Source organism: Leopardus geoffroyi, chromosome B4 (genome assembly GCF_018350155.1).
Source record: "Leopardus geoffroyi isolate Oge1 chromosome B4, O.geoffroyi_Oge1_pat1.0, whole genome shotgun sequence".
Taxonomy (NCBI): Eukaryota; Metazoa; Chordata; class Mammalia; order Carnivora; family Felidae; genus Leopardus; species Leopardus geoffroyi.
The window spans coordinates 138682456-138706360 of record NC_059341.1 but is presented as its reverse complement, the minus strand read 5'-3'; the positions used below and the strand labels follow the sequence as shown (position 1 = coordinate 138706360).

At 44.6% G+C, this 23905-nt stretch overlaps 1 protein-coding gene across 5 annotated transcripts in view; it reads right to left on the bottom strand.

The window, feature by feature from the left end:
- The window catches only part of ATXN10 (ataxin 10), a 166687-nt gene that overhangs the window by 79275 nt on the left and 63507 nt on the right, over positions 1-23905 (bottom strand). For all 5 annotated transcript variants that reach the window (XM_045464531.1, XM_045464533.1, XM_045464532.1 and 2 more), the window contains 3 exons: positions 22033-22198; positions 13895-14003; positions 12305-12474 (listed from right to left, as the gene is read on the bottom strand). In XM_045464531.1, coding sequence (XP_045320487.1) covers positions 12305-12474; positions 13895-14003; positions 22033-22198 — 445 coding nt within the window. The remainder of the gene's footprint in view (positions 1-12304; positions 12475-13894; positions 14004-22032; positions 22199-23905) is intronic.

Below are 23905 nucleotides of genomic sequence, written 5' to 3'. Positions count from 1 at the left end.
GAACCGGGCCTTCCCCACCACGCTGAGCCTGGAGAGGCAGACCGACTCGGTGAACACGGCCGTGGAATTGGACGGGATGAAATAAAGCACGCGTATAGAACGCCACACTCGAGTCCACACAGGAGGCACTCAGAGAAGGCAGTCAGAATGTTATCACCACTGGGGCCCCCGGGTGGCTCAGTCGGTCTGACTGAGGCAAGTGGCCCTCAGAGGGCAGTGACCAGGAATGAAAACCCCCAGTGCAGAATGAGGCCCCACCACAGGCTGAAAACTCTGTCTGCTCATTTAATGAGGCTTGTGGTTTGCCCGGAGATCTGGTGGGGGTGGGATGGGGCCACTTGCACAGGGAGGTGCAGGGTCCACACTGCTGGTGTGCCACTGGAACCCCTGGTCAAGAAATAACAATACAGAAACTGGTGAGACGTGGGATCTGTGGACCCTCGAGGGCCCTAGGAGGCGGGAAGCAGAAGCAGACTCCTCTGTGAACAAGCACGACCCAGGGGACCACGAGAAACCCCTGCGGGCAAACCACAGGGAGGGAGACGGAAGGAAGAGGAGGGGACAGGAGTTGGGGAAGGGGGGTGCCAAATGAGAAAATTCTACCCCAAGGGCTAGGAGTAATAAAACAACGTGAAAGAGGGAAGGAGTTCGGCAAAAGATAAAACACACACAGAGAACACAAAGAAGGAATATGTGTGTGCGAAGGAGACCCAAAACCATTTTCAGAGCTGAAAGATATTTCAATACATTTACGAGGACATGCAATTCCTCCAGCGGAGTTCAGAGCCCGTCGGCATGGCCCACAGAACCCCATGGCCCGCCGCTCTGTCACCTCCGCACCCCCAGCCCCCACCCCTCAGGTCCCAGCAAAGGCCCAAGGCAGGGGGTCCCACCCACCTGCCCCCAAAGCCAAGCCTTTCCTCCACCTGCCCCGTTGCTCCTAATTCTTCCCTGAAGGCCGAGATCCTGGAGGCCCTTCAGGAAGCTCCAAGGTGAGCCACTTGTACAAAGCCTTTACAGCATTTCTCCTACTCAGTCGGAACACTTTTCGCACACCACTTACTCTACTCTACTGGAACGATCTGTTTTTACACCTGTCTCCCCCTCTACACTGCGCATTCCTTGGGAGTAAGCACCAGGCCAAATCCGTTTCTGCACTCCCAGTGTCTGGAGCGCTGGCTGGTACACAGCATATGGCAGGCACGTATTTGTTGAGCTGAACTAAAAGCTCTTGCCCCTACGCCAACTAGCATGTTCGCTCGTACTTGGGAACTCAGAATTATTCCCGACTTCACTCTTGACTGCAACACAGCAGCAGATTTAAATTCAAACTAAAATCCACAGCTTGGGACTAAATATCATTCCCGGTCCACTAGAATGTAATGGGTATGAAATTAAATTCTATCGGGACAAGACAAGCGACAGGCTTTTAAAAAGGGGTGGAGGGCGCAGTCCGATCGTGACTTCAAGCGCTGACGAAAACAAGGCCATTATAGGAACGTGGCTTTGATCCTCTTTTTAGTTGCTGCCAGGGGGGAAAGAAAAAAAAGAAAAAGCAAAATATGGTAAGGATCAAAACTGTGTTAGATGCGTGACAGACAGTTCCACTCTAGCCTTTGAAAAAAATGGGAGACTCTCCAATATTTGAAAGAGCGCTTTTCTCAATGAAGGAGAGCCTGGGGAGATACAAAGAGATTTCACAATGTCAAAGTACTCAGATCCACACTAGGTTGGGGTATGTGCTAGAAAGCTTGGATACTTGAGCATTCAGCAGATGCTAATGTACCCAAAACAGAACACCTGACAATAAAGGGTAAATTCAAATTCCTATTCCTTTCGGGGGGGGGGGAAGAAGTTTAACACTCTAGAAGAATCATCTTTATATTTTCTTCTCTCTCTCTCACTCCCCCTCACACTTTCTCTCTCTCTCTCTCTCTCTCTCTCTCTCTCTCTCTCACACACACACACACACACACACACACCTACCACCTCCATCCCCACTATTATTCGTTAGCAAAATATCCATGCTGTATGCTAACGTTTTGCTTATTAGAATCTTTCAATTAAAAATATAATTGAAATTGTAACTGTTAAAGCCCCCAGGCCTCAGCCACGGAGTGGGGGTCAAGATGCCGTCCCTACCGTGGAAAGCAGAATGAAGAACTATTTCAGTCACCAATGAACGAAGTATATTCTCTCATCAGGAACTCTAGACATGCATCCCTTTCCTTTTTGAATAGCACCTTCTCGTTATTAGGAAAGAAATTCACATTCACTGTAAGACTATGAACAAGTATACAGGAAAAAATGAAACCCACCCTAACTTTACCAACCAGAGACAGCTGTGGTCTATCTGTGCGGGATCCATTTGTTATGCGTATATGTATTCGTGCCTCTAAAGTACGCTTACAACACAGATACACGTGAACGCGTGGCTCCTCAGATACAGTATTGTGTCCTGTGCTGAATTCCCACCGAGCATGTTATCCTGAGCACTGACTGTTTCAAGAGAATAAATGTTCTCTGAAAACATGATTTTTATTGGCTGCGTATCACATTACCATAATTTACTTAAACATTTCCAATTATGGAAAAGTTGGTAACACAAATACAGCTGGCCTTGACTAAAGGCTTATCACATGTCCTAAACGGATTATCTAACCCTCACAGCCAAGACTCCATTTTGGGTTGAGTAAACTGAGTCACAGACAGGATGAATAATTTGCTCACGATCAGCCACGTACTATCTAGCTAGCTCAACCCAGACAGGAGCTCCACGCCCGGAGTTCCTCCCTTATTTATAGTCCTATCTATGCTAATCTTCATTATTCCTGCTCCATAAAATATCCCTGGTTATTCTGACAAGTTAATTATGTGCTGCTCCAGATTCCCATGATTTCTATCCGTAACATTTTATTCCTTAATCGACACAACCTTGCCTTAGTGTTTCCTCCAGGTAAGCTTAGCCTTTTTCAAATAGTTAACAAGCTCCCTCTCCTCTCTGGTCACATGGGGCCTTCTCCCCTCTTGGGGTCTGCTTCCAAAGTACATGCTCTGTTCCACCAAGCTATATGCTCTGGACATTGTTGATTATTTTAGCTGTAAAGTATGTTTATTTTGGGGGCGCCTGGGTGGCTCAGTCGGTTGAGTGTACGACTTCGGCTCAGGTCATGATCTCGCGGTTCGTGGGTTCAAGCCCTGCGTCGGGCTCTGTGTTGACAGTTGGGAGCCTGAAGCCTGCTTCAGATTCTGTGTCTCCCTCTCTCTCTCTGCCCCTCCCCTGCTCAGGCAAAATAAACATTAAAAAAACATTTTTTTAAGTATATCTTAATATTGCTAAAATAATTCTCTAATTCTTTTCACATTTTTTTGGTCAAAATTCTGGGATTTTTTCACCTTTAGTGGGGATATAATTGGCCTACCAATAAACAGATAAAGCAGTGTAAAAACAGTACCAAACAGTATCTTTACAATATCCCCACATTTCCACCCAGGAACACGGTACTTGTCTCGGTTTACGTGGCTAGTTTTCTGTCACCTAAAGTCTCAGCTATTTCTTGTTATGGATACTGTGAAATAATTGTTTTTACCGTGAAACATGAATCCGTTTAAAATCCCTGTTGTCTAGAAACTGATCAGAAGGCACAGTAAAGAAAACGGAGTGGCAGTTAAGAAAATCGGATTCCAGGCTTTTACAAACTGCTGAGTCACCACAGACAAATACTTGCCCAATGACTTCCTTTCCGTACGTAGGAGATGGATCAATCGTGCTTCTCCGAATATGCACGTCCCAGGAACAGAGGTCTCTACGCTAACCTCCAAGAAGTCACGTACTCCTGGGGCACTTCAGACAACAAAGAAAACGGTTCGGCCAGAACCAAGGAACATGACCGCTGTCCAGAACGACTCCACCGCCAGCTCCCCATGCGCTGCTCTATAAAACGTGCCTGCTCTAAGGATTCTCACCAAGCTGGTCAAAGGTTTCAAGCGACAAGCCTCGAACGTCTTTTTCTGGTAGGTGCAGAACAGTAGAGGCCAGCCGGCAGAGTTTGGTTCTGGAGGCAGAATGTAGCCTGCTATCGCTCCCGGCGAGTAACTTAACTTCTCCAAACTCTGAGTAACCAGCACAGGGGGGCACCGATCCATGGTTCACGGACTCCCTGTGCTGCACACCAGGAGCTGTGGCAGGGGTTCACCGGACAGGGTGCGTGCTGCCTTCAAGGAGCTTACAGGTCGGTGGGGAAGAGGGCCGAGGAGGCCGCAGGCTCGAGAAAGCCCAGGCCTGGGGCCTGGTTCGCGTGCAGGAGTGAAACAACAGCCACCAGCAGGCTGTTACATTTTATTTACATCTTCAGTACGATTCCTCCTTTTAAATAATTTACCTCTTTTCTCCGAAAGAACAAGCTGATCACTCCGTGACAAGACACAAAAAGGGGTTTTGGGTCTTTAAAAAGAAAAAATTTACAGCTGCCTAAGCAGAGCCACGGTATGTGTCCTCTAGGTAGGAATTTTAATTTCACCTACTGTAACAGGAACTGTAGGTTCAGGAAACTAATGGTGACAGCTTGATTTATGAATTTTGACATATTTCTTGAACTAGGATTACATTACAAAGAAGAGGAATTCTAAGCAAGCCGGATCTTGCCTATACATTCAATCTTCAAATCGATAAACTGCGATTCTGGGCAACTTGTTTCTGACAGAGGACAGACACAGGCTAACCCAGACAGGCCAGGTCCCTGTAACGTGAAAGTTCCTTAACACGCTCTCAGAAGTGAGCTAGAACGGATTCGGGGACCCACAGAGAAAACCCTTCGGTTCTTTCCTAGGCAATAACAAAAGAGAAATTCAACTCAGAGAGCAGGTGTGGTCAAAGTGACCAGGGAAAAAAGGATTCCCGTCCTAAAGGAAGTTTTGTCTACTCCATTTTACTTCCTTCCAAAAGCCCCATCTATGAGAAAAGCGCTGAACACAGAAGACGGTATGTGAGGGTTACTTTAAACTGTGTAAATACCCGTGAGGTGCTGTCCATAAATTTCCATTTAAATACAGGCACTGGGAGACAGTGACTGAAGCGGAGCCTCTCAGTTACAGTGGGACGGGAGGGGAGCGGCGGGGAGAGGCCACACACATGCTGTCAGCCACTTCCCGCACGCGCTCTCACTTCATCCCTCCAGCCACACAGGCAGGTGTTTCACACGTGAGGGAGCTGAGGCTCAGAGAGGTTAAATCACTTGTCCAAGCCTACACAGCTAAGAGACGGTAAAACTACGAGGCACATCTGGGGTGTCTAACCACGAGGTTCCGCGTGGGTTCTCTGTACTATTCTCGGCTTGCTGTATGAGTATCACATCTACGCGTGGACCCAAATGTGACGAAGCACGCAAAGACAGAGGAGCCACGGGCAGGAGAACCCACTGCCATCCGGGATGTCTGCACCAGCCTACCTGAAATCCCCCAAGCAGTCAGGCACGGAGGTACGGGTACTGAAGATTTCCGTAAAAATGGAAAACTACATACGTGGCAAAGCGTGCAGATTACGGTATTACCAGCCGAGAAGACCTGGAGAGAGCAATCTCATGAACGGACACTGGTTTGGGGGTGGGGTGGGGCGTGGTGAGATGACTGGGAAGGAACCAGGCTTTGCCAAGGTAAAAGTGAGTGACACTGCATGAACTGCCAGGGGTCAGTTTACGTGTGTGTTACACTGGAGCCATAAATGACAGCCACCTGCATATGGACACGTGTGCCAGAATCCACGGCCAGTAACACATTTACATACAGAAACTGAGGGTATGAGTCCAGGATAAAGTCGGGGTAAAGAGGAGTAGGTATGGGCTCCAGAGGTGAGCGTGGGTGGAAAGCCTTCCCTGCAGTGACCAGAGAAGGCACCTGTGACCTTGGGTACTGAAGGCCAAGCTACGGTCACCTGGGTAAAGAACCCACAGGCCGAGAACGCAGGCGCTGGTCCTGCAGGAGGACACAGGGCCCACCATACAGCAGCATGGAGGACCCCCCACACTCGTCGGGCGTTCCCTTCCCTGCGCTCCCATCAACTCCCCGGGGAACCGACAAGCCAGCAGTAGGGACGCAGCACAAAGCAAGTACTGACCCTCCCCAAGAGCAACGGCCTCACTAAAATGACTGGGGGCCCCTGGGGGGCTCAGTCGGCGAAGCGTCCGACTTCGGCTCAGGTCGTGATCTCACGGTTCGTGGGTTCGAGCCCCGCGTCAGGCTCTGTGCGGACAGCTCAGACAGAGCCTGGAGCCTGCCTCGGATCCTCTGTCTCCCCCTCTCTCTGCCCCTCCCCTGCTCGCACTCTCTCAAAAATAAACAAACCTAAAAAAAGGATTAGGAAATAGCAACTGATTATTTCGGGTTCGTGATCTGATAGGCAAATATGCTGGTTGAGAACATGTCAAATAGAAAGAAATCATAAAAAAGGGTTGAACAGCTGGCCTGCTCTTGACCCGTCACATCTAGATGCTAAAAGCTGAAGGTACCAGTCCCCCTCCAGAAAAAAAAGCAGCGAAAAACAATCATGTTATGATCGCTTAACAAGTGTCAAGTTTAGTCTAAAACTTTTTTTAACGAAAAAAGTACACTGGGATCTATAAAGCTAAATTTGGGGTTAAAAAAATATCGTTTAACTCCTTGCGAATACTACACTTTGCAGATGTTCTTATAGTCTAAAATTCAGATCTGGGTAAGTCAAATCAAAATAAGTCATGTTACAGTAAGTTAGAATATATTCACACGTGACAAACATAAAAGACTTTCAAAAATAATTACAGAACGCCAAATCTGGAGGAACTCTGATTTTCATGGGGAAAAGCGGTTTTATTCTCACTACGTGTCTCTGTTTGCAAACAGAATAAGGACGTTTTGTGGTAAAATACACACTCCTTGAGGAGGAGGGTCATGTCTTACTTGCTTTCTATTTCCAGAACCTAAAACTGTGTTTGGTGTGTGGAGACGCTGACCATAAATCCCCACGCGAGCACTTCCTGAATGCCTGCGGTGTGGGAGGCACAATTTAGATGTTGAGGGTAACACAACGGGCAGAACTTCCTTCGTCAAAAACAGAGCACAGAGGTCTTCCACGTGTCTAAATGACACCTATCTCCGTAGCAGATAATTCGGGCCTGGGACTCAGAGCTGGCCACCCAGCGCACGGTCTTCATGTGCTGGACTTTTCCGTACGCTGGAGGCTCATTTTTAAAATGAAGCCAGGGCTGTGATGAAAGCTTTCCGTGTGCATATGTCTGAACACATGGGATCCAACATATGTGTGAATGCTGGCAATCTTTTCTATCAGGGAGGAGGAGAAAGAGGGACGGAGCAGCATTTCCACAAACCTTTTGGCAGAATGGACCAAATAACCCAAACTGCGGAGGGCCCGGTGTAGTCGACACAACTTCTTTGGGGGGAAATGAAGGCAGACAAACTAGTTCATTTGCTGATCCGCTTTGAAAACACGCACTTAGCTTTATGGAAAAAACCAGCAACCGTGTTTTGTTTTGTTTTGTTTTTTTCTCATGAAGAATTCCCTTAGAGCATTTCTGACAATAGCGAAGGAGAGAACAGGGAAGAAAAAAAGTAAACCATGCATTCCTTCGGCTAACAAAGGAGCAGCCAAAGAATGCTTTCTTCATGTTTACGGCATTGATACCCATGCGCTTCTTACAATAGAAACCAAAACAGAATCTCCATTTCAGGTCCACAAAGGTTTAAAAGTAAACCAATCACTAGAGACGCAGCAAGGAGATACTATGTTTTGTCGAGCACAGAAAACAAGGTAAGAACAGAAGTCACCAAGTGTTTGTGAACAGCTCCCCACCACGACCTGGGAAAAAGGGAGTCTAGCAACCCTTTTACAATTCAAGAAACACCACGACCCATCACGGGCAGCGAATTAAGAGTTCAAGACCCAGGGGAGGCCTGGGGAAATAAACTTCCATCCAAGGCCAGGCACACTGGACCGCCCCACCCAGAGCCCAGAGACACAAATGCAAAGGGGGACTGCCACCCTTCCTGTCACCATGGTGCAGTCGGCTCCTGTCCTTGAGAGACAGAGGGACTGCTAGCTGGCACAGCCCGCCCACAGGACCACACCTCACCTGCCCCTCGCGGACGGGAGCGGGGGGCCACAGGGGCTTTTGTCAGAGGTACCGGTGCCACGCAGACCTCCCTACGAAGGTGACTCAGTCTCCTCCAGAGCGCGCAGCAGGAGTTTCTATTCGAGAAATGCTAACTGAATGAAATCACAGACTCTCTGAGCCTTGATCCCTCGTGTAGAAGATGATGATGGGGTCTTTTTAGCCTTTTCCACAGAGGCATCCGAAGCCTCCACTAAACTAATGTAGATAAAAGGACCTTTATAACAGGGAAAGGGCCCCACAACTGTAAAGGGTGCCATCCAGGCGGGGGCCACCACATTCAGTGCAAAGAATGAACTTACGCGGGCAAGCACAGAGACCCAGCTGGGCTTAAACGGCTTCTGCTCAGACCTCCAAGCAACCAGGCAGTGCACAAAGATCTAGGAAAATCTGTCAATCATTTTGGGATCCTAGTTCAAAGAGGCAAGGATAATTAGGCCCTAGATGCTTCTCGAGTGGAAGCTTCACAGAAGAGATACCCGTCTGTTTCATCCAACAAAAGGTCCCCACAGCCGGGAACGTTCACATTTGACGAGTAGATGAATCAGAGACAGAGACGCGAGTCCCCGGGAGTGCCAGACTTGAGCCGAGACCGGGCACAAGGGGCCCGGCTGGCCTAGTAGATGCAGACTCACCAGCCGCCAGCACCTTCGGTCTGAGGTCCATCAGGAAGGAAGCCTGTTGTAAACCTCTTCTTGCAAACCCCGGAACGCTCTTAAATGAGAGGCAGGCATGATGGTACAGGCCCAGCAGCTCAGAGTCAAACAAATCTAAATACTACTCTGGATCGGGCAACTCACCAACCTGGTGGCCTCTCCTAAAATGTGGTTAACAGAGCCTGCTTTTCGGGGCTGACACAAATATCCAAGTTGACAAGACATGTAATTCACTCTGCACCACGCTGGGACATAAGAAACACTCAACAGGGTATCAGTCCCTTCCTCTGGGTGAACAATGAACCAAATCAGATTAGGTGGCACAAAATCCCCCTAACTCAAACAGAGTTAGAGCAGAGACAGAGCCAAATTTCCCTTTGGGCCCAAATCTGGGTGGAAGCAAGAGCCTGGTGATAGAGACCCACTACGCTGCATAATCCTGTCTCTCTAACACCACGACTAAAGTTATTAATGCGTGTGATTGCTTTCCCTGGAGGCAACCATGACCAAGGTCAGTGTCTAACAGCCAGCGAGAACCAGGATTTGACTACAAGAATGAAGAAGCTTCTAGGACTGTGACGCCGTGGCAGATTCTTCGGAAGGAGAAACAAACCCCAGAAGGAATGGGTTCAGGGAAGGCACTTCGTTGGCACAGTAAGAAAGCAGGGGCAACAGGGGCATTCTTCTACTCAGAGAATGACCTTTCTCATTCCTTCGAGAATGTTTGCTCAGAAACCAGGAGGGCTATTAGCAATCACACACGTGAAGGAACATACCACCGACTTCCTGTGAGCCCCGATGACCTCTCCACAGCAGCACTTGGGCACACTCCAGATTTACTTATGGTGCAACCTGATCCTGACTTGAGTGAGTTATTTCACAAGCCTTTTAAGGGTTACTACGTTTTGTTCCTATAAGAGGCCTATCCAAATCAGCAACAAAAGAATAGTTAAACACAAGAAAAGCCACCTCTTTTGTGCTCCTCAAGAAAGGCAGTCTTGGTCATTAAAAAGGCAAAGTGTCTTTTATTCTCCATCACCTTTCTCTCACGAAAATCGGGCCAGTAACTTTCCAGGGTGGGGAGGGGATTAGTAGTCTTTCACTCATACCTCCTTGAAAGTGGGGAGGAGTCGAGATGCTAGATGCACATCTGAGCTAGCTACCTGGCATCTGGTTCCGTGCCACATCCTGTAGAAACGATTCCGATGATCAACGATGCACAACACACAGAATTGAGACGTCAGATGACCGTTTTCTTGTCAACCTTTTCTCTGTTCTTCAGATTGGATGACTTCTATGGTTCTATCTCCAAGCACACCGACCCTTTCCTCTGTCACCTCTCTGGAGTTGTCAAGCTCATTCAGTAAAATCTTCAAATTGTATTTTGGATACCGTGTTTTTCAGTTCTAGATTTTCCATTTGGCCCTTTTACTTTTATTTTTATTTTTTTAGTTTCTATTTCTCTCTTGAGTTACACTATCTTTTCATTCATTAGAAGTATATTTTCCTTTACATCCTTGAGCATAGTTACAATTGCTTTAAAATCTCTGTCTGCTAAACCCAATGTCTGTGTCCCTGAAGTTTCTGTTGGCCATCTTTTTTCTCTTGGAAAACGGGGCATACTTTCTTGTGCTTACAGTAAGTGTGGACTGTATCCTGGACATTGCGAATGCTAGGCCACGGAAACTCCGGTTTCTATTTTATTCCTCTAGAAAATGCTGAATATTTTTGTTTTAGCAAGCAATGATCTTGGTTGGAGTTAAACTGTAAACTCTGGCACGGCAGCTCAAATCTCAGTACAATCGTTTTATCCTTGGCTCAGCTGCCTGGAGCCTGCCCCGCATGTGTGATTCAGGCATCGGCATGGACTCAGGCAGCTGGTGCCCAGAATCCGGGGCTTGCTCTCTCCCACCCGGGAGTCCCTCCTTCACTTTCCAACGGCTGTGGTTACCCCAAACTGTCCATTTCATCTTTAAGGTGAAGGGAGTACAGATTTTCTTTCAGAGTTCTAATAATTGTCCTGCACAGCACGCACGGGGCTGCTCCCTTCTTCCAAGTGGCAATTCAATTCCCAAACCTGCCGGTCTGTGTCAAATTTGATTATGTTCACACGGCTGTCTTTTGTCCAGAGTTTACAAGTATTATCTGCAGGAGGACCAGTCCCATGGTAGCCCACAGGGCCATTAACAGAAGCAGAACTCACACAACTTGGTGTTTGTTTTTTTTTCCCCCCAATTTTTCACTTCTTCCCACAACGCTGTGGGTCACAAATTCAGAAAGGGCTCTGTGAGGCAGGCTGTCTCCAATTCATGTGGCCTCTGCCGTGCAACTAGGGAACTGAGCTTGGAACTAAGGATCTGAGCAACTACCCAAAAACCTTCCAAGATGGTTTCTTGATCCCACGTCTGCTGCCTTGGCGTTCCCTGACTAGTCTCCTTCACTCTCCTCAGTTCATCCTCCAGGGCTTCTCCAGGCAGACTTGGCAAAATCATGGCACAGTGATCGCAGGCAATCTGCACATCTTACATGGTGACTGGCTTCTAAGAGGCTAGAAACGGAATCTCCAAGACCAGTCAACAGCTGTATCAGAAGTGGTGGAAGATCACTCCCACCATATATTACTCTTCAAAGGAGCCACGGGGCTTTAGTCATCAAACTGAAGAGAATGGGGAAATAAATGCTAATCCTTGATGGGAGAGTGGCAGAGTCAAATTCCAGGTATGTGTTTGCAGCCATCTTGGAAAAAATATATCTGTCACACATATATCTGATATATTTCATCAGGCAAAACAAGTGCCACCCGAAGAAAATTCCAGTGAAATATAGGCAGGCTAATTCAGTGTTAAGCATGTGGTCCAATTCTCCTGCCATCTTTTTTCTCATCTTTTCATGTATCAGTGTAGTTCCACCTAAGCTGTTCAGCACAAAAGAGGTTTCCAGGGGCAGTTTATTGAGTTTCCAAAGACTTAATACTTAAATACTGTATCAGTTTCAAAATATCTAAAAGAAATGCTTACGATGCAATCATCCAGAAATGCTGGTCACAGATTTAAGGGTTTTTTTTTTTTTTATTACTAACATAATGGCCCATAACTACCGTTTATTACATATCTACTGTGTGTTTCAAAATTTCTAGCATTTTAAACGCTAGATTTAAATTTTAAATCTGTTTTTATTGACTGTTTCCTACGTGATAGTAAGAATGTGTTCAAATGCCCAGGCTCTGGACAAACATTGATACTTTATAAGAAAAGAGACTGACTCAAACACACGGAGGACACATACAAAGCAACACTATAAAAATATAAACCCTGATATAAACAAATATGACACATTATGCATATCTGTGGGATATATGCACATACCTAGCATCTCCAACTACCTTCTAAGCAAACTTTCATTCCAGAAAAGTGTACATATTCTAAATCCTAAATGTCACATTCTAAAGGAAGCCATATACATATGAAACATCCTCAGAAATAATCTTACCTTGTCTTGGTTGTCTTTATTCTTGTAACACAGATTTCCAATCAGACGAATAAGATGAGACTTAAAACCTTCAGCCACGTTGGAGACGTCACCCTCTGCTTTTACACAACCGCTGGTACTGAAGATGTTCGCAGTGTCATTGCCAGCCACGTGAATCAGTCGTAAAAGATCTATACAAAAAACAATAAACTTTCTTTTCCAGAAGAAAATTTTTACTATTATAAAATAAAGCTTTCTTTAAACGAAAAGTAGAAGACTCTTCCTTTCGTTTTAAATTTTTTCATGACTCGGGTTTTGGGGAGATAAGCCACAGGGATCATCCCGACTTGGACTTTCTATCCACAAAGGAAAGTTAGCTAAAAATTTTCTGCCATCTTGCTTATAAAGAGGTTTCCAACCCCACATCCTTTCTTTATGAAGGAACTCGTGACAACCACAGTCCGCTAAGTCGAAAATGCAACACCTGTTCTACAGTGAGCCATAGGACAGAAACCAAGAAGTATGTTGACTTTTTTCTCATTGTGCAGATCATCAGAAGGCAGCATGCAGTCTCCAGAAATCTATTCTGGCTCCATTCAAAAGGAGTAATACTGTAATGCTCTATGAGATGCCTCTCAGACAGCACACGAAAATAGATCATCTTCCAGAAGCTGCAGTGACGTGTCTCCACATTCTCTCATTTAACACTCTCAACAGACCTAGTAGAGGCAAGTATCATTTTCTCCATTTCAGAACGAAGAACTCAAGCTCACAGAGGGTAGTACTTTGGCAGAGTTGGGTGGACAGCCCATGGCTGCCTTGGCTGCACGCATGGTTTTCAACAATGATTCTGTTTCGCAGGTTGTGGCATTTTATTTTGATCATCGCTAAAAGCACTGTACTCAAAATAAAACACTCACATGAGATTCTAAATATCTTCTACAGCTCCCTGCTGACTTGTCTGCCCACCTAGACACAATTCATCCTTCTTGGAGAACGCATCTCCACCAGAGATATGATCTCTTTTAAAGGAAAAAAACAGAGAACAGCAAATAACAACACCATAAGCATGGCTAACCACAAGGAACAGGTCCTACTTGAATTATGCTGCAAACAGCTTTTTAGCAAAGATGGTATTCCAGACAATGGCTTCTTGTGTAAAACGATTTTCTTCTAAGAACGGAATGCATGATTACTATGTGTAGGGCACTATTCTTTGTGTCCATGAAGGTAATTGGGAATAATCTACTAGCAAATTTGGAAAACTGATATAAAAGGCACCATCATCATCACTGAAACTACTACCCCCATCGTCACAACCCCCCACACCACACACCCCTGAGGAGACGCCCACGATGTGCAGCCTGTGGAACACGTGTTAGGACTCTCATCTACTGACCAGGCGTCCTGAGTTACACAGCAGGTAAGTGGCAAAAGCCTGAGCTGTTACCAAAACACAATGATTCTTGTTAAGAAAGACTAGTCCAAAAATAATCTCAAAAATATACCAATACAATGAAAATTAAGGATCTGTGTCTGGACTTATATTTCAGTGTGACGAGCCGAGGATTCCTCAATTAAACATGATGATAAGGGTGACACTTCACTCACCAATCACTCTTTCCAGCAAGCCAGGGAAAACCTGCAGATAGCTGAGCAGATCGGTGTTGGCGGTCATTTCACACAAGACGTCGAGAAGCCTAATCGTGGCCAACGCCTCCTAAAAACAGAAAACGTGACTTTCAAGTCAAGCTACATGGTCTGCAACTGTTACAAGTAAGGGAAGAGGATGGACTATTACAGTAACTACTAAAGAGGGGGTACTTGTGGAGAGTGTCTGAAGAGAGAGACAAAACGATCGAGAATGAGACAGAAGTATTAAAAATGTACGTGAATAATCGTTTTCACTACCAGCAGCATCAGCCATCAAGAACGCAAGATTATGTGTCATTATGTGTCTTCCGGGAGCAAAGAGGCAGAAAAGTTCTTATTCAAGCAAAAATACCTTCCAACAGTGGAGCAAATGTTCAAAATTACTAGCTACATACATAACATTTATGCAAATACTTTCTTTTTAAAGTGTTCCCAGCAAGCAAGTTCTACTTTAAAGATACAAATATCCCATGAAATACATTAATTTCTTGTCCACAGGAATCCTGTAAAATGCTGTGGTCGAAAGAACTCTGGCTGCAGGAACTTGCATTATTTCTGGGGAAATATAAACTTACATATGCAGTATGGTGGAAGGTAGAGAAAGAGTATTATTTGAAAATGTCAGTTCACGTAATAATTGATCATCAAATGGGCTACACGAATAAGAGACTACCAACTACCAACCATATAGCATTAGGTAATCTGAATAAAACGTCAAAAATCCAATCCTCTGCAGATTTCGACCCTGGTTTCTAAAGTACACGCTACTTGACAAAATGTGGTAGATGCTATACATTTAGGTCATAAAGATAACATTCTTCAAAAGAAAACTAAATTACTAGGATGGGTTAACTCTTCTCCAGTTAGGAGATTTAAAGGTAATATTTTAATCCACCATTCTGAAATCTCAAAATAAACAGCAAGAAACAACGTGTATTTTTAATGCCTTGTTTGTCATCGCCAGATACCATTCCTCCTTCCAGAAGAGGCTGATTGGTTTGAGGGCTGGGGCAGAATACATGCCAGAGAGAGCAAAGAAACTAGGAGCGACTATCGGGATCCCGTCAGAAGGAACCAGAAACAACCTGAAGAAGGTCCCACTGGCCAGCAATGGCACATTAGGACATCAGGAAGAATTAGAGCTAAAGTGGACGGAAGATAAATCAAGTGGCTTTAAAACCATGACTTCACGATGGTGATGAAAACCTAAACAATTCACTCATCATCTCTGGATGATGCCACAAAACCAACTCCTTACTCTGAAGACTGATAATCAAAGGGGGAGGAAAAAAACAAGCATTTGTTGTACTTTTCATAAACACGGTGTACTGTGGGTAACCTAATAGCTGATTAAGAGAAGTTTCTGAATGATAAAAGTCAAGATACCACCATCTGCAATGCCCAAAGAATCAAGGGATCTAGGGAACAGTCATTTACAAGTGCTGACATCACAGAAAGAGACAACCGGACGTCACGTGCCTCTTGATGAAGGCACTCATCACCAACAATAAAACACTATCGGAAAAAAAAGACACAAAAACCTAACCCAAATGTGAACAGGTTTCTGGAACTAATTATCAGTCACAGGAAATGCCAGGAAAAGAAGAAGAATATGTTAAACACCACCATGGAGTTACAATCAAAATCCAAACTGTAGAAAACTCTACAGGTAAGACAACCCAGTTTCTTCCATCAAGAACTAGCAAAAAAAAAAAAAAAAAGAACTAGCAAGGGGGGGGCGGGGGCGGGGCAAGAAAGGAGACCATATATATTAAAGGATATTTGAGATACGGCAACTGATTGCAGTGCACGGACTTTATTTGTATCCTGATTCAAAGGAATAAACTAGAACAAAATCACTGGATAATGGGAAAAGTCCGAGTATTATAATTACATTGCTAATTTTTTAGGTGTGTGCTAACTGTAGTTTACTTCTGTGTGACTCATCACCTTTTAACACATAAAACATCGGGCTGATGAAACACGTGGGAATTTTGTTTCAACGCAGGGCGGACGGTGGGATTGTGGACAAAACAAGAAAAGTAATTAACGGAGAGGAGAGCTGCTGATGCAGGGCATGGGCTTGCAGGATACTTTTTTCTCTTAGTCTGCTGGAAATTTTCCATGATAAAGAGATAACAGTAACATCAGAGGGTTGGAAGAGATAATCTAGAAGTTTCCTTCCAGTTCCTAAATTCTAGGATATTGACTGAAATCAACCCCAGTGAAAATTAATCTCCACCTAACACATTCCCAATTTTAGTCATTAGAATCCTTTTATTACTAATGTGTTTCTAATGTGCATTTGGAAACTAATAATGAAAAAGCAGCTAGGAAAAATATTCTCTTAAAAAGCAGGATGGGGCACCTGGGGGGCTCGGTTGGTTGAGCATCCAACTCTTGGTTCCGGCCCAGGTCACGATCTCACAGTTTGTGGGTTTGAGCCCCGAGTCGGGCTCTGCATTGACAGCACAGAGCCCGCTTGGGGTTTTCTCTCCCTCTCTCTGCCCCTCCCCTACTCATTCTCTCTCTCTCTCAAAATAAATAAACTTAAAAAATAATAAAAAAATAAGAGGAATGAGCGAGATGTCCTTCTGCTACTTACAAGTATTATAAAACCATATTCATTGAATTGGGCTCTGGGGAAAAAAGACACAGGCACATCAAAGGAACAGGACTCTGCAATGGGCACAAGAGGGGGAAGAAAGATTTGTCTCCCATCTAGACCATCTGGCGAGATTAACTTCACCCTTACAAAATTTAACGTTGTGGAAAACTGATAATTATGCAAATGACTCTTATCTACAGAAAGGCAGATTACTTGTGTCTGGCTGGAATGTAATTAATTACCGCCTTGTGCACAGACCAGCGTTTGCATCTATGTTTAAGTCATTCCAGCAGGCCTTCAGTGCCTATAAAACACGTAGCTCTTTGACTTCTTTGACGGTTGTTAGTATCTCACTGGTTCTCTCTGTAAAACGTTGGAAATACAGAAAGGGATCCAAAATTATACAAGAATTTAATATATGACAAAAGTAACATTAAAATTAATGGAAATGATGAGATTACTCACTAAATGGCATTGATACAACAATTAACAGCTGATATTTGGGAAACACTAACTATGTACCAGTCAGCATACTAAATGCCTACATGAAATACCGTTTGTCTTGGGGTGCCTCAGTGGCTCAGTCAGTAAGCGTCCAACTCCTAGTTTTCGCTCAGGTTATGATCTCACTAGCCCCAAGCTCCATGTCGTCGGGCTCTGTGTTAATGGTGCGGAGCCTGCTTGGGATTCTCTCTCTCCTTTTTTCTCTGTCCCTCCCCTGTGAGTACTCCCGCACGCGCTTCCCCCCCCCTCCCCCCCCCGGCCACCTCTCTCTCAAAATAAATAACTAAACATTAAAAAAAATACCATTCATCTTACTGGTATAGAAACGGAGGCACAGAGGGTAAGTAACTTTTCCAAGATGAAGATCAGACACCAATGATAAAGGAAATCAAGATTCAAATCCAAGCTGTCCTTTACCAAAGATTATATACTCTTGGATCATCAAGACATAAATAATTCACTTGGATCTATACTTCACTCCTTACTCAAAAATAAATTCAAGGCCAGTTAAAAATGTGGACAGAATACCAAAAAAAAAAAAACCCCTAGAATATACAGGTGCTATTTCCACAGTCTAACTGGAGATGCCTTTATAAAATATGTAAAAAAAAAAAAACAAAAACAAAAACAAAAAACTAAAAAAAACTTCAGAAACCAGAAGGATAAAATTGGTAAGCCTAACTAGATTAAAAACAAAAATTAAAACTTCTAAAAGGCTAAGAATATCATAAATAAATTCAAACAAACAATTAACTCTGGGGAAAGAAAAGTTTCCTACATATGTGACAAAAACACTAATTTTCTGAAAATACTCATTAATAACTTTATTTTAAAAGGTAAACTGACACACAGAAAAATGAACATGCTGGACAACGAAACAATTAACGAGAAATGGTAATCAGATCAGATTAGTGAAAGGCTGCAAACCCACACACTCTCATGCTCTGTTGGTACGGCATTTAGAAATATTCCTAAAATTTTTAAATAAACAGACTCTGACTCAGCGATTCGACTTCCAGGAATTTATAATTCCAGATCAGCTGGTCCCAAATTGCAGAGACACCTACTCTGGGGCATTATCTGTGAAAAGGTTTTGAAAACAAAACCCTGGAGGCAACTGAGGTGTATGTTGACAGACGGTCAATGAGAAAGTTCTGGCAGATCGATCTAGTGAGACACTGTTCACCTGTGAAGGAGGAGGAAGTGCACAAGACACAGAAAAAGTAGTCATGGACCAAACCAAGAGGCAAAACACAGGCGTGTACATACAAAAAACTCTGAAAGGAAAAGAGAAAAGTACACGCTAATATATCCGCAGAAAACAGGAGGGCTGGGCAAGAATGAGGACTTTTTGTTTCGCTGACTTCAGTGTGAACTTTTTGTACTTAATAAGCAAGTATTATGTGCATAGCACAAATATTTAATCCCTTATCAGTCTGTGGAATAAAAGATTACCCGTTCTCATTCAAATGCCTACTACAGAAACAGATATTACAACTGAAGTTGAGGAACGCAGAGTGAAACAGGATGAGAAACCCACAACCCGAAGATCATTTTCCTAACGGACAAATACAAGAAAATACAAAACTGAAGGAAATATTTTTCACTTTCAGAGGAAAGGCCAGGCTCACCACAAGCAACAAGACGAAGGCTCGAGACAAAGCTAACTGACCCGTCAGTCCTACGAGATACACAGCACACTAAGAGCGACAAAAATGTATCAGAAACTAGAAAAAAGAGTACACACAAAATACCAAAGGCAGAAGCACGCACGTTAATGTGAGAACCTAAGACTATTTTCACTAAGGTGGCATGGAAAAAAAAAAAAAAAAACCCTCAGGATTTTAGAGGCACACAATTACCTAAATTAACACACAGATGATACAAACACGACTTTTCGTTCCAATTTTTCAGCCACAGCATGGTAAGAACTTTCCTGGGTATCTTGTCCTACGGATATCCCAGCCGGGTAAATGCAGTGGTTTGCTGTCTGCTGGCTGGGGGAGACAGGGAGAGGAGGCAGGAGTGGGGAGCCCCGATCAGCGGCATTTGCTGGTTTCCACGGTGTAAATACCTCTACCCTGGAGGATTTAACATCTCAGGGGTTTCTGAACATTTAACGATGGACTCAGAAGTCAGTACAGGCCAGCCCCAGTAGCCACTGGGTATATGGTATATTGAGATACTGAGGTTAGAGGTCTTCTTAAAAACTACTGTGGCTTTTTTAAAACCTTCTAACTTAAAGGAGAACACATATACGGTAACGTGCACAAGTCAGGAGGGTGGAGGTTAATGAGTTTTTAAAAAGTGAACTACTGGGGAAAGAACCATTCTAACCGTTCTAGCTTTAAGACAGAAGGGAAGGAAGACAGGACAGTTCTCAAAAGAAAACGGTCTATAAATTTTTATCTATTGGTGCACCTGGGTGGCTCAGTTGGTCCGACTCCTAGTTTTGGCTCAGGTCATGACCTTGCAGTCCGTAAGTTCCAGTCCTGCATCAGGCTCTGTGCTGACAGCACGGAGCCGACTTGGGATTCTTTCTCTCCCTCTCTGCCCTACCCCTGCCTGCTCATTCTCAAAATAAGTAAATAAACTTAAGTTAATTTCCATCTATTAATATACAGTATTTCCTCCCATCTTAGAAATGAAACTATCTGAAAGAAATACACAAACTTTCCTCAATATAAAAAGTTCCATCGGGCGCCTGAGTGGCTTTGTTGGCTAAGCATCCGACTTTGGCTCAGGTCATGATCTCGTGGTGTGTGAGTTTGGGCCCCATGTCAGGCTCTGTGCTGACAGCTCAGAGCCTGGAGCCTGCTTCGGATTCTGTGTCTCCCTCTCTCTCTGCCCGTACCCACTCACACTGTCTGTCTGTCTCTCCCTCTCAAAGAAAATAAACATTAAAAAAAATAGCTTCATCAGGTCATTTCTTACAACAATATTGAAATTATCTGTACTATAAATACAAGTGCCCTGAAAAAGTTGAAAGCTGGGTCTTAACCAAGTACTAAGTTTTAGTTCCTTTTCTGTCTCCTAGAGAATTGATTTTTGAAACTTTTTAGAAGCACAGCTCACTGCTCCTCCTACTGGAAACAAAGGCAAATCTATCTCCAGGAAGGAAAGGCAGTAGGAAGTTGAGATTTGGCTCTTCTAGCACAGAAATGAGAATGAAAGTACCAGCTTTGCCAGGGAGCGCAAATGTGGTCTGTAGGAACACGGCACAGAAAATCCACAGCAAAGTAACCTTGAAAAACAGTACATTCACCGAGAAGGAAATCTACTGTCGCAGTGGAAGTCCTAACCGCGGCCCGCGGTTACAAGGGAAGCTAAGAGGTTCGTGGCATCACGCACAGCTCCCTGGAAAACGCTATGGATCCGCATGGTGGGTGGTCCTGTGGAGGGCAGCCCCTCCCACCCATCATTCCCACAGACGTCAGTGTTACCGACGTATACTTGACACAATAAAAATACGCCCATCTTGAGTGTATGATACACAGTTGTGTCGACATACACAGCCAGGTACAACCTTTCCATTACCCAAAACGTTCCCTCGTGCCCCCCACAATCAATTCTACCCCTCCAGACCTCCAGCCCCTGGTGACATTTCGCAGGCTTTGTTATTATTGGTAAGTTTCACGCTCTACTCTGGCTACCCTCGTGCAGCAGGTTTGCGATTCCTGCCTGTGTGACAAACACATCCCTTTCTACTGTTGAGTAGTATTCCAGAGAAAGAACCATTCTAACTTTAAGACAGGAGGGAAGGAAGATGGGACAGACAAAAATAAAGAGACCTTCTCACGCAAAGAGAAGGGAAGCGGAATCGGCATAAACTAGCTTCCATCCCCTTGGTAAAGACTCGAATGATCCAGGGCAGCCTTGAGGAGAATAAAAAAAAATACTTGAAGAAGCTGACCAGGCTGGTGTATGATCGCGAATCTCCTACAAGGACAGAAGAAACAAACTTTCTGGAAGGCAATTTAAAATGTGTACCAGAAGCTTTAAAGCGGGATACACCCTTACAGGCAGCAATTTCACGCCGAGGCTAATACGAGGGAAACGTACAAAGATGTAACTGTGAAGGCATGTACCACAGCCCTGGCGACAGTGAGCACAAGTGGGAACAACCTGAATGCCAGACGGGCAAGCTGTGGCAAGTTCTTTACTTACAATGCTACCCTGGCTTTTCTCATGACATTCACAATGGACTGTTTATGCAGTCAGCCAATACTAAATGCCTACTGTGTACCATGAACATAGGAACGTAAGAGTCAAAACTTTTACCCTCATAAAACTTACATTCCGTAGAAGAAAAAACAAACTTACAAAAAGCACAGCATGGTTTCATTTTTCAGAATGCATGTTTGTGCACGTGTGCATGCATATATTTGATGTTAGCTGCCTGGAAAAATACGTTAACCAGAATTTTGTTTCAAGTCGTTAACTCTGGATGGTAGGAAGACGAGCACTGTCTTCCCTTACCTGTGTTTTCCTAACTGTTCCAAACCGAGGATACGGTCCTCATCCATTCGGGCCACTGTAACAGAACACTGCAGACTGGAGGGCTTAGAGACAACATTTATGGCTCACAGTTCTGGAGGCTCCAAGTCCACGGTCAGGGTGCCTGCATGGCTGGGTTCCAATGAAGGCCCTCTTCCGGGCTGCAGATGGCCAACCGCACCATGTCCTCACGTGGTGGAAGGGGCAAGGGATCCTTCCGGGGTCTCTCGCATAAGGGCACTAATCCCATTCACGAGGGCTCCAGCCTCAGGACCTCACACCTCCCACGGGCCCCACCTCCGAACAGCATCACATGGGCCACCAGACTTTCAACATATGAATTTGGAGGCGGGGCACACTCAGTCCATATGTTACTTACGCACTATATCTTAAAGCTTTAAAAGAGAAATTCTCATGGAGGACCAGACTAGGTCAGAAAATCTCCCTTTCCCTCTCTCATCCAAGATTATGAAACCTGTCCTCTTACCTCATCGTCAGCGTGCTGCTCAGAGGTCAGTTTCAGCACGATCTTGCACTGATTCACAAACGTGCTTGCAATCAACTCGGCATGGCTCAAAAACACAGGGATGTCATCCTTGGTCAGTGGCTCATCACCCACGAGTTTCGCTATCATAAGGTCCAACAAGGTGACTCTGTGAAACATAAAAAAAATTTTACATAAATACGAAATATTGAAATTGCACCGTACTAAAAATATTTATAGAGCGCATTTTAAGAGGATGTTTTAATTTTTTAAATTCCTTACTTTGTTTATAATGTCTAACTAGGGCAAATATTTTTTGTGAATAAAATCAATCTTCATCAGTTACATGTTTTTTCAAATCTTGACTTCTCTGATGTGACGTGGCTACAGAAACGAGCCCCTGTTATATGCCCTTTACTGTGAGCCCTTAATTCAGTTATTTCAGAAATGCTGTCAAGTTTTATAACGCGTCCACAATATCAACAACAGCAAAGTTCAGGGGACTCACATCCATTCACAGCTCACTCCTGGGCTACTGAGCACTTTACACACACGGATCTCATTTACTCTACCGACACTCCAAGAGACAGGCACTGCCACTGGCCTGCACTAAGAACGGCAAACAGGGCTCAGTGAGGCCAATTCACACGCCCCATATCACACGTGCCAAGCTGCATCAGGACCCAGACACAGGATTCCAGCTCTCACTCCTGGGCCACAGGCCTCAGCCACTCACTTTGCTGTCCTTCCTGTGAAGGCTGGCTTTGTTTATTTCATCATTTTAGTTTACCAAGACATAAATCTGAAGACCAGACCTATTCGATTTTACATCAACACTTATATTATCCCATAAGTATTTCTATTCAACAAACTCTTTCCTTCTCTGAGAAAAAAAAAACAAGTCTCACCCAGGGCAATCTATCCAGCATAAACCAAGCAGGATGTTTCTCAAAATTACGCTCTGACTTGAGATTACATGTATAATTCTCATTTATTTTTAAACCAGAAAGGACAGGAATGCTTAGCAAATAGGGGAAATTCACTTACAGTAGGCTTGGAGCGTTTCTTACCAAACAAACAAAAAAAAGAACTTGTTTACTCTTGCAAGTTTCAAGCATGAAATGAAACTATACCAAACTCTTCCTGTATTTTTGCCAAATGATGGGAAAGATCATCCTTCTGGGAAAAAAAAAAATCACACACAGACCTTACTGGTTTTCAAAACTCCTAAAACCTTCAGATTTCTTACAGCAATTATTAATCCAAAATAAAACAGATGACCCCTCAACTGAGTACAGAAGAACAACAAACAGTGCAGTACTAGGGTCATTTTTGTTTTCCCTTATTCACACGGAAGCTTTAAAAATGAATGGGTGCTCTCAGGCCGTAAAGCCAGGCTTTCCGCTTTCCCCAGGCAGGTCGACTTTCTGGGAACGCTGGGGAGGAGGCTACCTACTAGGTATGATCCAAAAGGAACCCAGATGTCTGGGCTAAAAATATTCTTTTTAAACTGGGAAAGCGTGACAACGGCTGCTAGGTATGACAAGTCATAAGCTCTGGTTTCAGGGAACTCAGCGCCTCGTGGACTCAGAACAGAGCACAGAAAAAGGAGGAGCAGACCCAGAAGGTCCAAGACAGAAAGAGTAGGCCCAGGGTGGTACCCAAGTTCGTCAGGCAGAGGCAGGAAGGCCCTGGAGTCCCAGGGGACACACGGAGGGAGGCCTGGAAGCGGCGGCTGCCAGATATGGTAACAGGTGCAGATGCTGCCTTCTTTACAGGCTCAGCAGAGGCCGTCCACCTCACACTCCTCCCTGCTCGGGCGAAGCACCTCTACTATGTGACTGTAACACGGGACAGCAGAGCAGACGAGGACTTA